This window comes from Lepidochelys olivacea (assembly GCF_965140295.1).
Source record: "Lepidochelys olivacea isolate rLepOli2 genome assembly, chromosome: 8".
Classification (NCBI taxonomy): Eukaryota; Metazoa; Chordata; order Testudines; family Cheloniidae; genus Lepidochelys; species Lepidochelys olivacea.
Window position 1 is genome coordinate 15,594,425 of NC_140418.1, and position 12,810 is coordinate 15,607,234.

At 45.0% G+C, this 12,810-nt stretch overlaps 1 protein-coding gene across 6 annotated transcripts in view; it reads right to left on the bottom strand.

The window, feature by feature from the left end:
- Positions 1-12,810, bottom strand: part of SEPTIN8 (septin 8) — a gene marked incomplete at its 3' end in the record, with an annotated part of 75,171 nt that overhangs the window by 16,480 nt on the left and 45,881 nt on the right. For 5 of the 6 annotated variants that reach the window (XM_084637673.1, XM_084637671.1, XM_084637672.1 and 2 more), the window contains exons 5-9: positions 8,080-8,241; positions 5,415-5,511; positions 3,997-4,165; positions 3,596-3,728; positions 1,969-2,159 (exon numbers count right to left, since the gene is read on the bottom strand). In XM_084637673.1, the coding sequence (XP_084493799.1) occupies positions 1,969-2,159; positions 3,596-3,728; positions 3,997-4,165; positions 5,415-5,511; positions 8,080-8,241 (752 nt within the window). Of the gene's footprint in view, positions 1-1,964; positions 2,160-3,595; positions 3,729-3,996; positions 4,166-5,414; positions 5,512-8,079; positions 8,242-12,810 lie in introns of those variants that run through there. The other variant, XM_084637675.1, reaches the window with a different exon arrangement.

Consider the following 12,810-nt stretch of genomic DNA (forward strand, 5'->3'; position numbering starts at 1 on the left):
AGGCCTGCAAACTCCCCCTCATACTTTAAGGTACCTCCCTCTTTATCTGCAGCATCCTCTTCTATTACATTGACTCACACAATCAGGACAAGATGCAACTCAACATGTTATTCCTGTATCGATACAGCTCTCGAGCAGAGCTGGTCAACAAGGCCACACTGTGTACTGCTAACGATGATTAATTATAACTCCCAGGTCCTGAAGGCTATGTAATCAAATCAACACACTAAGCTGTGATGGCCTGAACTACATTTAGTAGCATCCTCCAGTCACAAGATGTACAGAACATTATGCAACATTCAGAGCGGCAACAAAGGCGGCTATTCAGCCATGGACTATACGCACTATATCCAAGGGCAGAGTATCAAGTCATTCTGGTCTTAAAGATTCTTTATACTGTAAGGACGGGGCCAGATTCTGATCTTTCTTACGTCAGTTTCAGTTTACACAAGTGTAACTGAGGACAGAATTCGGCCCCTTGTCTTTTGTCTAAAAAGCCCCATGACGTTATTCAATCATTTTCATGCAAAATCATGGCTGACATTTGAAGGTTTGAAATAAATTTAGCCCAAATATCTCAAGAGATGCACAAGCACGTGGGCCTTAATTTGCACTACATTTGAATGGACAATCCTTTCATTATAATATAATATTTTATAATCAGTGCTTGTATTCTAGCTGCAGGTCGGACGCGCACAAAGCATGCAGGACAGCACCAGAATTGGTTTTTACCAGGAAAATGTTAATCCAAAGTAAACACATTAAATAATAGAAACAGTCTTCCCTGGGAGGAAACAAACTATCTACTGAAGTGTTATTGCATACTGTACTGTAGTTAGCATCACAGAGATAATATATTCGCTTGTAGCACAATATTTCCTAGGCAATCTCAAACCTGAAAGCCCTGTTGTCAAGAGTAAACTTGAATTATGATTGCTACACCTGTTCTTTATCTTTCCATCATCAAAATTATCAGTTACTGTTACCACCAGGTTGCTCTGGATCTGATGGAACATAAAGAGAATATTTAAGTTCCTCTTGCAGGAGAAAACAGCGTAAGATGTTAGAACAGCGGAGAAGTATAGCAGTTTTTAGGGTGACCCCTTTTCCATTTTGTTCCCTACCCTGCACTCACCGAAGACAGACTTCAATGGGAGCAGGAGCAGACCATTTGTTTCACTTGTTTTCTCTTTCCCCCGTCATGCGCATAGGGCTATATTCTGAAAACCGTTATTCCGACTGATGAGCACCCTTATGCCAGAAGCAGTACCACTGACCTCAGTGGGAATGCTAAGAGGCCAGTCACAGAGGTACCAGAGTCTGGCCCATAGGGTAGAAGAAAAATCTTCCTCCTATCTAAAGGTCAGTGATTCAAAATAGGCAGGAATGAGACCCAAGAGGCCACGATGCATTCATACCGTCCCTTCATTTTTAGCTGCCCTTTTTTCTTTTTTTAACTCTTTACTGTCCAGCAAAGCCAACAGCCCTTCAGCATCCTACAGACACAGTCCCAAACCCTGCAGCTCACAATAATGTTATTGCACTGCCTGAGGCCAGGCCTGAAGGACACTGTACTATTTGTTTTTTCTGGAATCCTCCTCTTCCCTCTCCTGTGAAAGAGAGACAACACATTTCCCTGAGGCTAAACAGGCTAAGCCAGTCCCTTGAACCGGCCATCAAGGAGGTGGGCATAAATGTCACCTGATTCTCATTTTTAACAGGCCTGAAAAGGGACAGGTCCATTTTCTCTCCAGTCACCAAGGCTTCTATAGGGGGCAGATATAACCAGATCCTTTCAGGAGGATTGGAAGAATGCTGGTTTAAGATTTAAAATCCCCTTTAATTTACTAGCTTTACAGCTTCATTTGTGTGGTGTTTTATTGTGTTTGTTTCTGTCTAAAACGACCAAGTTGTTGAAAGAATAAAATGTTTTGAATGGCTGAAAAAGGTTCAAATTAAACAGCTTACTTTTTCTTGTCTTTATCCTTCTTCAGTGGCTGCTGTGAAGTAGCTTGCAAGGACTGAGACTGCAGGGTTTCGACTGCTAATTTCCGCCTGTTGAAGGCATTCATCTCCTCCTCCAGCTCCCTCCTCTTCTCCTCCACCTTCCTCTTCTCTTCCTGATGTATCCTCTTTAAATGCTCAAACTTTTCGTGTAGCTGGTAGAAGACAGACTCCATGAGCATTGCCTCCACGACCGTCTGCTGGGCTACTGCCCCAGGCCCCACTTCTCACCATGGAGCAGCAATCACAGACTCTTACGGCTGTGCAGAGTCCCACTGAGGTCATAGAGCTTCAACACAAGACTCAGGGTCTGACATTGCTGCTCTCTCTGCAAGACAGGGGCCTAAACTACCTGCTTTTTGCATATTACTCGCCTTTGCACGTAAAGGGCAAGCCAACATGACAACCTCAACATTGTCTGTCTCAGTCTCTCTCTCTAGCCACTCATTATAATGTATAACAGCAAGAGGGAAAGGACGTCTTAGGGCTAGGGCACTGGATTAGGACTCAAAAGATAGAAGTTCAGTTCCAGGTCCTACCACAGGCTTCCTCTGTGATTTTAGTCATGACAGTAAGTGCTTGATTTTCACAGCTCCTGCTGGCGTCAACCAGAGCTGTGGGTGCTCAGCTCCTCTGAGAAGCCTTAATTTTCAGAAGCATCGAAGTGGCTTAGGAGCCTATGACCTCACTGATCCTCAATGGGACCTACGCAACTATTCCCATTGTACAGAATGGGGAGGGGGGAGGCACAGAGAATAACATTTCCAGAAGAATCTAAGCCCTCACTGACATTCAAGGGGACTTACGCTTCTAAGTCACTTAGGGTATGTCTACACAGCATTTTGGAGTGAGCCCCCCCGGGCCTGGGTCAACAGGCTCCGGCTAGCCGGGCTTGCACTAGTGTTCTAAAATTAGTTGTATATACAGCACTTTGCAGCTTGAGCTTGAGCTCTGAAGTCCACCAATCCAGTAGTTCTCAAAGTTTTCTACTGGTGACCCTTTCACACAACAAGCCTCTGAGTGCGACCTCCCTTATCAAATAAAACTACATTTTTAAATAGTTAACACTATTATAAATACTGGAGGCGAAGCGGTGTTTGTGGATAGAGGCTGAAAGCTCAGGACCCTCACATTATAACCTTGTGACTCCCTGAGCGACCCCCAGTTTGAGAATCTCTGGCCTACTCCCTAGGTTTCAGAACCTGAGCTCCCACTCACTCCCGCTTGCTTCAAAATGCTGTGTGGACATACCCTTAGGTGGTTTTCAAAATGTCATCCTCTGTGCCTCCCTCCCCGATCTGTACAAGGGGAATCATTCCCTACCATGCCGGGCTACTGCAGGAATAAATTCATTAACGTTTGTGAGCTGTCCAGATCCCACGGTGATGGGGCCCACATAAGCATCTAGCTAGATACCATTGCGTATATTTGAGACCCACCCTCGGGTGCTGGTGTAGGCTACTCAGGGAGTTACGTGACTCTGATTGCTGTGCTCAGCTCACAGCTTTCAAGAGCTCACACTTCATCCACATCTGGACCTCAGAGCTGAACGGTGGTTTGGGCTCGTCTCGCAGATCTCTGATACACCCACCTCTCTTTCCTTCTCTTTCAGTTCTGATTCAGTCTCCTTGACTTTGTTAACAAACATTTGCCTCATTTCTTCCTCTTTCTTCTGCAGTTCACCAAGGAACTCTTTTCTTTTGGTCTCATATGTTTCTTGAAGGCTGGATAAAAAGCAAATGCGACACTACAGTATTATTCAATAGTGACTAGCAAGGCTATGCCCTTCTCAATTGCTTGAAGGCAGAGGGGACGGAGAAGAGAAAAAACATCTTAATCAGCCGAGAGGTTCAAAATCAATGTTAGCAGGTCTCAGTCTAGTGGCCTGATGTTGCAAGCTCTCTGCCTGTGGGGATTCCAGTGGATGGAAGGTTTGCAGGATTACTACTGGAATGCTACTGGAAGTGGATTGGGAAGATGAAGGTCACTCACCTGAATGGCTGGCTGTCAGGATCTGTGTCCTTGAACCCCATCTCCTCCAGCTTGCACCGTCTGTACAGCTCATAGTGGCGGGTGTGAGTCTGTTCCCGAAGATCTTCCATGTTGACCCGAATCAGCATTTCTCGCAGTTTCACAAAGTCACAGTGACTTTCATTCTCGACTGATTAAACAGAAGGGAAGAAATTCAGCAAACATGGGGGAGATTGAGCGGAGGGGAAGATTGCAAGGATACGGGCAGGATATTTTAACCCCAGTGAGATCCTCTCTCAGGGAATGTGTACCTCTGGTGCAATGGGCGAAACTTTCCAACAGGAGAGCATTGCAGAAGCAGGGCCTTTCCGTTTAGGAATAATCTGCATAGGCTGGAATCTGCTCCTTACCAGGGTGCAAGCTAGGGCTAGGACAGCATTTCCGAGAGCTAGGGTCATGAGCACAAAGGAATTAATGGCCGTTCAATGGGAGGACCTATGGGACTTGGTGCCTCGCATACACTGCTGGTCATGGAAATGGGTGTCACAGAAGGATGCTAGGGCATGTGCACAAAGGTGGGTGGGAGTGGTTCTGTCACCAAGACTCTGCCCCACTCAGGGAAAACAGGAAATAAAATCCAGAAAAAATACATTTCCCTTCAACCTGGGTCTATCTGCCGTTCTGAGCTGTACATTTGGCAGCACGGGGCTCAGGTGAACGATCCTGCCCAGACTGCCCATCACGTGTTTTGAGAGGGACTCCATAAGGAGGAGCAGCGCTCGAGGGAGGGCACTTGTACTGCACTAATCATCCCAGCACAACACTGAGTGAACGCCTCTGGAAGCAGCCTGAACAAGCTAGGGAGGGTTACAGTCCCCCACCTAGACATTCAGCACACAGCCACCATTGCTGGAAGGGGCACTGGAAACAAGAGAAGCAGAAAGACCCTCAGGAGCAGCTGGAGTTCCCATCCTGCTCTGAGAAGAGCTCCCACACACTGTATAAAGCCAACCCTCCTTCCAAGGCTTGAGTTTCATTGGTAACAACAGCTCAACATAAACTTCAGTCTACGCTTTCACCCTAAAATTGGCTGCTCCTAAGGTTTTCCCTGCTGGAACTTCTCTGACCCAGAGCTTAGTTCTCTCCGCTCATGAAAGAGACTCAGAACCTGCTCCAGCCTGGTTGGAGCAAAATGAATGCACCTGCCGGTAATGACCCAACCATAAGCACACTGCACCTTCAGGCAGGGTTAAAGCACCTGATAACTTGATTCAACAAAGGAGCCCTGAATGGTGATACAGAGTCCTCAGGTCTCTTGCCCTGGCGCCCAACACGCTGACGTGGTGGTAGGAGGGAGACATGCAGGAGAGAGCGTGAGCATACACACACACTGAGGGGCTTCACAGCTCTGAAACATGCCCTGCTGTTGACTTTCTTACCTTGCACCACCCCCCATGGGTACTGACGAGCTCTCACCAGCTTGTTTCCAACTTTCACCTCCTCAGTGCTGCCCACAACAGCAAAGGGCAGATGAGCCTGAAACAGAACCAGCCCAGGGATTCAGTGCACACGCTCGAGTCTCTCACAAGCATCAGTCTTACAAAGCTGCCATAAGCCTCTTCTCGCTCAGGCACAAAATCTGCTTCAAAATCATTTCTCTTGAGCGCAGAATCTTTGTTACTCAGAGTGAAAACAATCTCCACTCTGAAACGGCATAGGGCACCCTGCGTGCCCAACACCTGCTTGCCGTGGAGCTCTGCAGTGCGACTTGGAGCCAGAGCATGGCACAGCAGGTTCGGGTACCGGCTTTGGCACTGAGTCAGTTAGAGATTTTATTAATGCCCTGGACAGTTACTTCCAAACTACAGCTGTTCCCAACATATAAAGCATCACTGGCTTCCATGGCGAGCAAGTAGAGGCCCCTCCCTGCCAGATTGTTCTTATGGCTGTAGCAACCCCAGTGTGCTAAGCCCTATCCGCACACAGAGGGTGGGACAATGCCTTCTTTGAAGAACATAAAAACAAAGACATTTGTTAGTGGCGATTTGCACAGCAGCTCACATGAAGGCACAGGATGGGACATTGGCAGGACACATCACACATCTTAGTTATTAGAGACATGGTGTCGAGGAGTGTGTGTGTGGGGGTGGAAATCACAACATGTTTAGGGAACATGGCATCAAGACGACATCATCAGCTTCGTAAGCGCAGTAAAGGAGGCCATTGGCTGAGCACAGACAGTGTTTGTTGGACACAGCCCGCAGAGTAGCTCCCATCTTCCCTTCTCCCAGCACAAATGACTGAATGTCTCCTTACAGAGAGAGCTACAGACACTCAGTGCCTCGGTCCCATCCCAAGGCAAATATCAATTAGAGAACATGTGTTACATTCTCACTACTCTCCTCATATCACCGCTTCTTTCCTCTGTCGTGGTACTGATGCTGGAAGCTGGAAAGTCATGCTGCAATAAGTGTTATGGCACTTACCAGCACAGAATGACCACCCAGCCACACACTGCACCCCCTCCTGCCTAAGCACCAGACAACTGATCTTCCCCAAACACCAGCACATGCAGGGTTTTACTGTGATAGATACAAGACTGGTTCGATTACCTGCTGGTCTGCCAGCAAAGCTCTCAGTAGTCAATGGGAGCTTTGCTGGAATAAGGAGCACAGAAAACACTAGGAGCTAGGTATTATAGTAGTACCAGATGCAGGTAGGTATTATGCTCCCAGTTACAGCCAGTATCCAGAGTTCACCACATTGTTAAACGTACTGCAATCTTGGTCCGCTTCCCAGGGATTTCAAAGGGGAGGGGCTAACAGAGGTCCTTAATTATTAGAAGGAAGTACACTCAAAAGCAGAACTCATGGGGAAATGTTCCCTCTTCCTTTCCCCATGAACAACTTTGATGAAAGCAAAAGAATGTTCATTTTCATCAACATTTTTCTGCATTTTTCAGTTTTTTGTCAAAAAAAATAATAATAAAAATCAGCAACCAAAACCCAAAATATTTCAACCAATGGGGCAAACATTTTTGTTTTATTGCAAATTTGTGCCCAATTTTTTCAGTTTTGGGTTGCCAGAACCCACCCCCCGACCCAATTTCCATTTTTATTTTTTTGGTGAGAGACCAAAACATTTAAATCAAAAATAGAAATTTACTGTGGAAAAAGCCAATTTTAGTTAAAAAAAAATCCAAAACACATCATTTCAGATGAAAAATTTCAACCAACTCTACTCAAAAGCGCAATTCAGATTTCAGATAGCCCAGTTCATGGAAATTAGCAAGACTCACACTCACTTAAACCAGGGCTGAATTTGGCCTTTAAAAAAACCAACACCAGAGCAGAGTACAATCATCCCTATTTTTCTTTTAAGTTGGACTCAATCTATTTAGCTTCCTTGGTTTAGGAGACTCTAAACTAGAGCTGGTTGAAATTTTTAATTCAAAGCTTCCCCTCCCCACCATGAAAAATGGCCTTTTTTAAAAAAAAGAAAAAAAAGAAAGAAAGATGAACAATTTCGGCACAAAGTTTCTGTTTCAAAATCTACTGAGTCTTCAACAAAACATTTAAACTCAAAAACATTTCAGTTTTTCTCCTTTCCCTTCAACTCTTCTTCATTTTCTCCTTTTTTCATTTTGCTTCTGAAAAAGGGATGGAAAAAACTCCCAAACTTCAAAAAACTGAACACTTTTCTCTTTTCTCATCCCTAAAGTCAGAAAATTTCTAATTTTTTCTAAACATTTAAAAACCAAAAAAATTTGAAAAGCATATTTTGACTTGCTGCAAACCCAGCCTTGAAATATCAGCATGCAATCTATTTTAGAGCAGAACATGGCCTCTCATAAGAGCTGTATGAGATTAAGTAACAGTCACACTTTAATTAAATTCCTGTACAGTGAGGTTTAAAGGCACAAACAAAATAGTCTCTTCCTCTCTTTAGCAGTAGCCTTAGGCCTCTGTCAGATGCACTGCTCATCTTTAAAACAGATCTAGTATCCACACAACCCCCTTGAAGACTCACTTTAAAACGTGTCGTTGTCCAGCAGTTTCCTTTGTTACAATATTCAGAGGAAAGGCAATAAGCAGCATTACTCACATTCATTACGGAGTTGATCTCTGTGACAGCTTCGTCATCGGTGGGGAACTGATAGATCTGCACTCCGTTACTGACCAGCTCGCTCATTATCTTTATCTTAAACTTGTGCAGCTCGCTCTTGGAAATGGTGTCTGCTTTGGCAATGATGGGGATAATATTCACCTATAGTGGGAGTAGGGGAGAAACCAGGGGAACCATTATCGGGCAGATCTGAGAGCAGCAGCCAATCATTGTTCCTAGCTGAGCAGCATATTGATGGGTTTTGAGCCGCTATAGCACTGACCCTCTTAACAATAGCTGTGCCACCTGGACGGCCACCTTAAATTTCTTAATATGCCACACACTTTGCATGTAATAAGATAGGCAGCAGCCCCAGTACAGCTAAGCACTGGATGGTGTAGGATGCCACCATCTAACTATGTTTTCTGCAACAGTAACTCCTGGAGAAGTTAAAGGACAAATGTCCTGTGATTAATGTGGACGACGAGTAGATGAAACCCTCTGTAACAAGCAAAAAATCAGACAAGACATTATCTGGTTTTAGCCTTAGCCCAGTGAGTGCTGGGACAGGACTTTGGTAGTTCCCGTAGGCGTAGCCATGATCAATAAAGCTCATACTTTTGTGCTTCACTCTTGTCTTGTTTAGGCCATTTCATCTCTGAAATGTTACAGACAGTGTGAAATGAGACAGTGTGATTCAATGGGGGAAGAGCAGGGACTTGCTGTCAGAATCTTTGCAGCAATTTATTTTAACACTTGCTAAAACTCTCCTTGAGTGCCACACTGTGTGTGTCTCCAGCAGATAAAGTGAGTGACTGGGAAATGACACTCAGCTGTGAAGTGCCAGCGTTCTTACGCTTGGCGTTACTTAACAGTGTTTTCACATCAGCAGCTCACACCCAAAACAAACACCGTACAGTTACCTCCCGCCGGGTTCTGCAAAGCCATTTCCCACAGCTGCGCTAAACTCCACAGGGAGAGAAAGTCATTCACATTCACTGTATAGCCCAGTCTAGCAAAACCTAGGGCCGTTTTTACATTTCTCAGGCAGGAAGCCATTTCACTATCATCTAACACTGTGCAGAAGTCTGCAGGTTTGGGGTTAGGGTGGAAAGTCCTCTCATGTTCTCCCTCTGGAGGGTTGGTGAAGGAGAGAGCACTAAGGGGGAGGAAGGGGAGAATTGGGGGAAGTGAGAAAACAGGCTTTGCTTTCTCTCTGGGGGACCTGGCACAAGGAAAAGCAGCCAGTTGTGAATGATTTGTGATGTCTGGGGCTTTTATAGGCCACCCTTGGAGGTGCTATGTGTCTGATGCTAGACCGCACGGAGTCTGAAGGCAGCTGGAGATGCGGGGGTAGGGAAAATCAGTTTACAGACCTGTCTGTGTCCTCTGGGATACAGGAGGTGGCAGCTGTTGGTGGTGAATGGCAAGTGCTTCCTGGAAGTGGGACCCGTTTCAGCAAGTGCTTCTAAATAATTTCTCTCTGCCCAGAAATGCCAAATTCCATGTTACAAACCACCACTGAAAAATTCTTCACTGGTTCCATACTCCAAACAGGGAAACACCAGACTCCAGACAAATTAAGGGAAAGTCTGATCTGTCACCTAATGTTTTTCTCCTTCCCACGTTTTTGACCTACAGAGGTTGGAATTCAAAACTGCCGCTTAGTCTGTCTATCGACGGCCATTAAAATAAACGAGGCTGCTCTCCCAGCTCTGAATCTCTTTGTAGCTTGCTAGGTGGCTTTCCACAGCTTTCATGTCATCCCCCTGCTTAACTTGCTGGTAGAAAAGGAGACCACTTATTGGATCAAAAAAGTGACCCTATTCGCTAGCTGCCCCATAATGATATTTTCCCATATTAGGCTTTTGTAGTGATGTTTCTACTCATGAAAGTAAACAACAAACAGCGCTAGCTGGACTCTGGCAAATTCTCCTGCCCAGCTCCTACCACATACCTCAGTCCTGTCCTCTGAGATCTTTGCTACTCAGTCCCAAGCTTCACGTGACTAGAACCAGAGGTTAGGAAGGATAGTCCAGTGGTTAGGCTGATAACCTGGGACTTGGGAGAATCAGGTTCAATTCTCTGCTCTACTACAGACTTCCTGCGTGACCACGGGCAAGTCACTTAGGGCTTGTCTACACCAAGGCCAGGTCTTCACTAAATACTTAGGCTGATCCAGCTACGTCACCCAGGGATATGACGTAGTTAAGCCAAACTAAACCCCAGTATAGACAGCGCTAGGTCGGTAGAAGAATTCTTTTGAGGAGATGGATTAACTACAGCAACAGGAGAACCTCTCCCCTTGCTGTAGTGAGCGTCCGCACTACGCAGCGCAGTTGCAGCGCTTCTAGCGAAGACATAGCCGCAGGAAAGTTAATCCGAGTTAACTGCCAAGGTGGTTTAGTTAAACCACATTAAACCCTTGTGGGGGACACTCTGATTCAGAATTAGAGTGTCTTTAGTTCAACTGAGCTTAATTCATTTCCAAAGGTTTAACTAATCCACTTTAAATTCACACCATTAGTTAATAAAGATTAACTTTCCGGAATGTCCTTGCATAGACAAGCCCTTATTCTTTTTGTGCCTCAGAGCCCCATCTATAGAATGGGATAACACTTCCCCACTTTGCAGCAGTGTTGAAAGGATAAACATATCATTCAGACACTATGGCAACAGGGGCCTATGACAGACAGACAGCCTGGAAAGCAGTCTGTCCGTCTTGTTCCCGTTGCCAGTGGCCAAATGTCCTTCTTGTGAAAAAAAACAACAACACAACGGGCTATCTTGTTAACCATCTGAGCAGAGAGAGAAAGGACTGAGTAGACCCAGGACTCCCAGTGGTGGTCTCTCCAGGTCTGGTATGAGGCCCATTTACCTGTGTGGAAGAAAGAATGACCTTGGGAGGAAAGCCCAGGGCAGACTGTATGAGGTTTTGCACCCTCCAGCATTTCTGTCAGTTTGTGCTGACAATTAAGCAGGGCTTGTGCTTTCAGAAACATTTTCTAGTCATTCCATTTTTGGACAGTTTAATCAGCCTGTTTCCCAACATACCCTCTTCTCAACAACCCAAATCCTCCAGGGAAAGGATCAGAACCTGGGACTCTCTCTGACAATACATCCCATAGCAGCTAAGGAAGGGTTAAAACATTGAAACCCAAACCAGGGATCAATTTGGCTCAGCTCTCTTTATTAGTATTAAATAGTCTAATCTGACCACATAGTCAGAGACTAGGGTGACCAGATGTCCCGATTTTATAGGGACAGTCCCAATTTTGGGGCCTTTTTCTTATATATGCACCTATTACCCCCCACCCCCGTCCCGATTTTTCACACTTGCTGTCGGGACACCCTATCAGAGACAACAGGTCCTCCTCTTCTAACAGCATTAGCTAGGCTCAGCCTTTTACCTATAACAATGCAGGAGGCAAAGGGCCCCACACAGTTTGGTATGCCCTTCCAGTGGGGATGAGGAAGCAGAGATTGTGTTAACAGCTGTTTCCCCTGGTATTTTCCGGGGCCCTTGCACTGCTCAGATAAAGTGAAAGCCAAGGCTCCTAGGATTTGGTTCTAATCCCCGCTGATCAGATTCTGTTTGCCTTGAAAAGGCAAATCAAGGAGAATCCTCTGCTCCACAATTTAAGATCCAAGAGGCTTTTAAATAGATGACACGTCCAACAATCAGCAGCCAATACAAATATGAATGCCAGCAATTAGCTAACAGCAAAAAGATAATGGTATTTCAGTTAAATTAGTCTTGGATTATTCCAATTTTTCCTGACACCTGGCAAAAATATGTACAGCTGTTTTTTAAAAAAAAGGGCATCAGGAAGGTATCAGAAAGCATCCTGTTACAATGATTATGTCACCCCCTTCAAACTGGGTTTCACTTTCCAAGAACTTGTCTACTAATGATCTATATGGGAGGCCTGGATGAAAAGCAGGAGGTAACCCCCGCACACACTCTCCCCCTCCCCTGTCCTCTTTGTCTATTACTCTCTTCCCCTACTCTTTTCCCTCTTGACTTTGATTTCCTTCATTTTATTGTTTTTTTGTTTTGATGCGTGTCATAAGAATCCCTGTGCCGGAAATACTGCTGTTAATGCACAGAGGAATCCATGACCATGTAAAATATCTTGGTCTTTTCTGATGGATAGTTCTTTTTGGTACTTGCTTTATACGGTGGCTTCTAGAATTTGTTTGGTCTGTTGTACAAAAAAAAAAAAAAAGATTGAAAAAGTCTAATAAATCAAAAAGAACAACGAAACTCCATTTGTTTTAAGTGCTGTTGAACTTGATCCACCCACCAATGTACATCATTCTTCTTACAGTGGCCTTCATGTATCTATTTGCAATATGAAGGACACAGCCCCAATCAACTGATATACAGTTTAGCTAGGAGTCAGAGCCAAAGTCTCATCTGACTCCTGACTAAGTTTATAAAGCCAGCACAAGCCCATCTCAACAAAGCGAACACGGCTGAAACAGAAAGAGGTTTATCCTTCCACTACCTGAGTAGACCCTAAAACCACAACGCTAATAATGCTTTGGACTTACACAGGGTTTTCATTCAAGGATTCCACAGTGAGTTACAAACAATAATTGAGCCTCATAGAGCCCATATGGGGTAGGTAAGTGTTATTCCCATTTTAAAGACAGAGAAACTGAGGCACAGGAGTTTACCATCTGGTTTTTAGCTCCCAGTAAAATTGATGGGTGCTCAGTACCTTG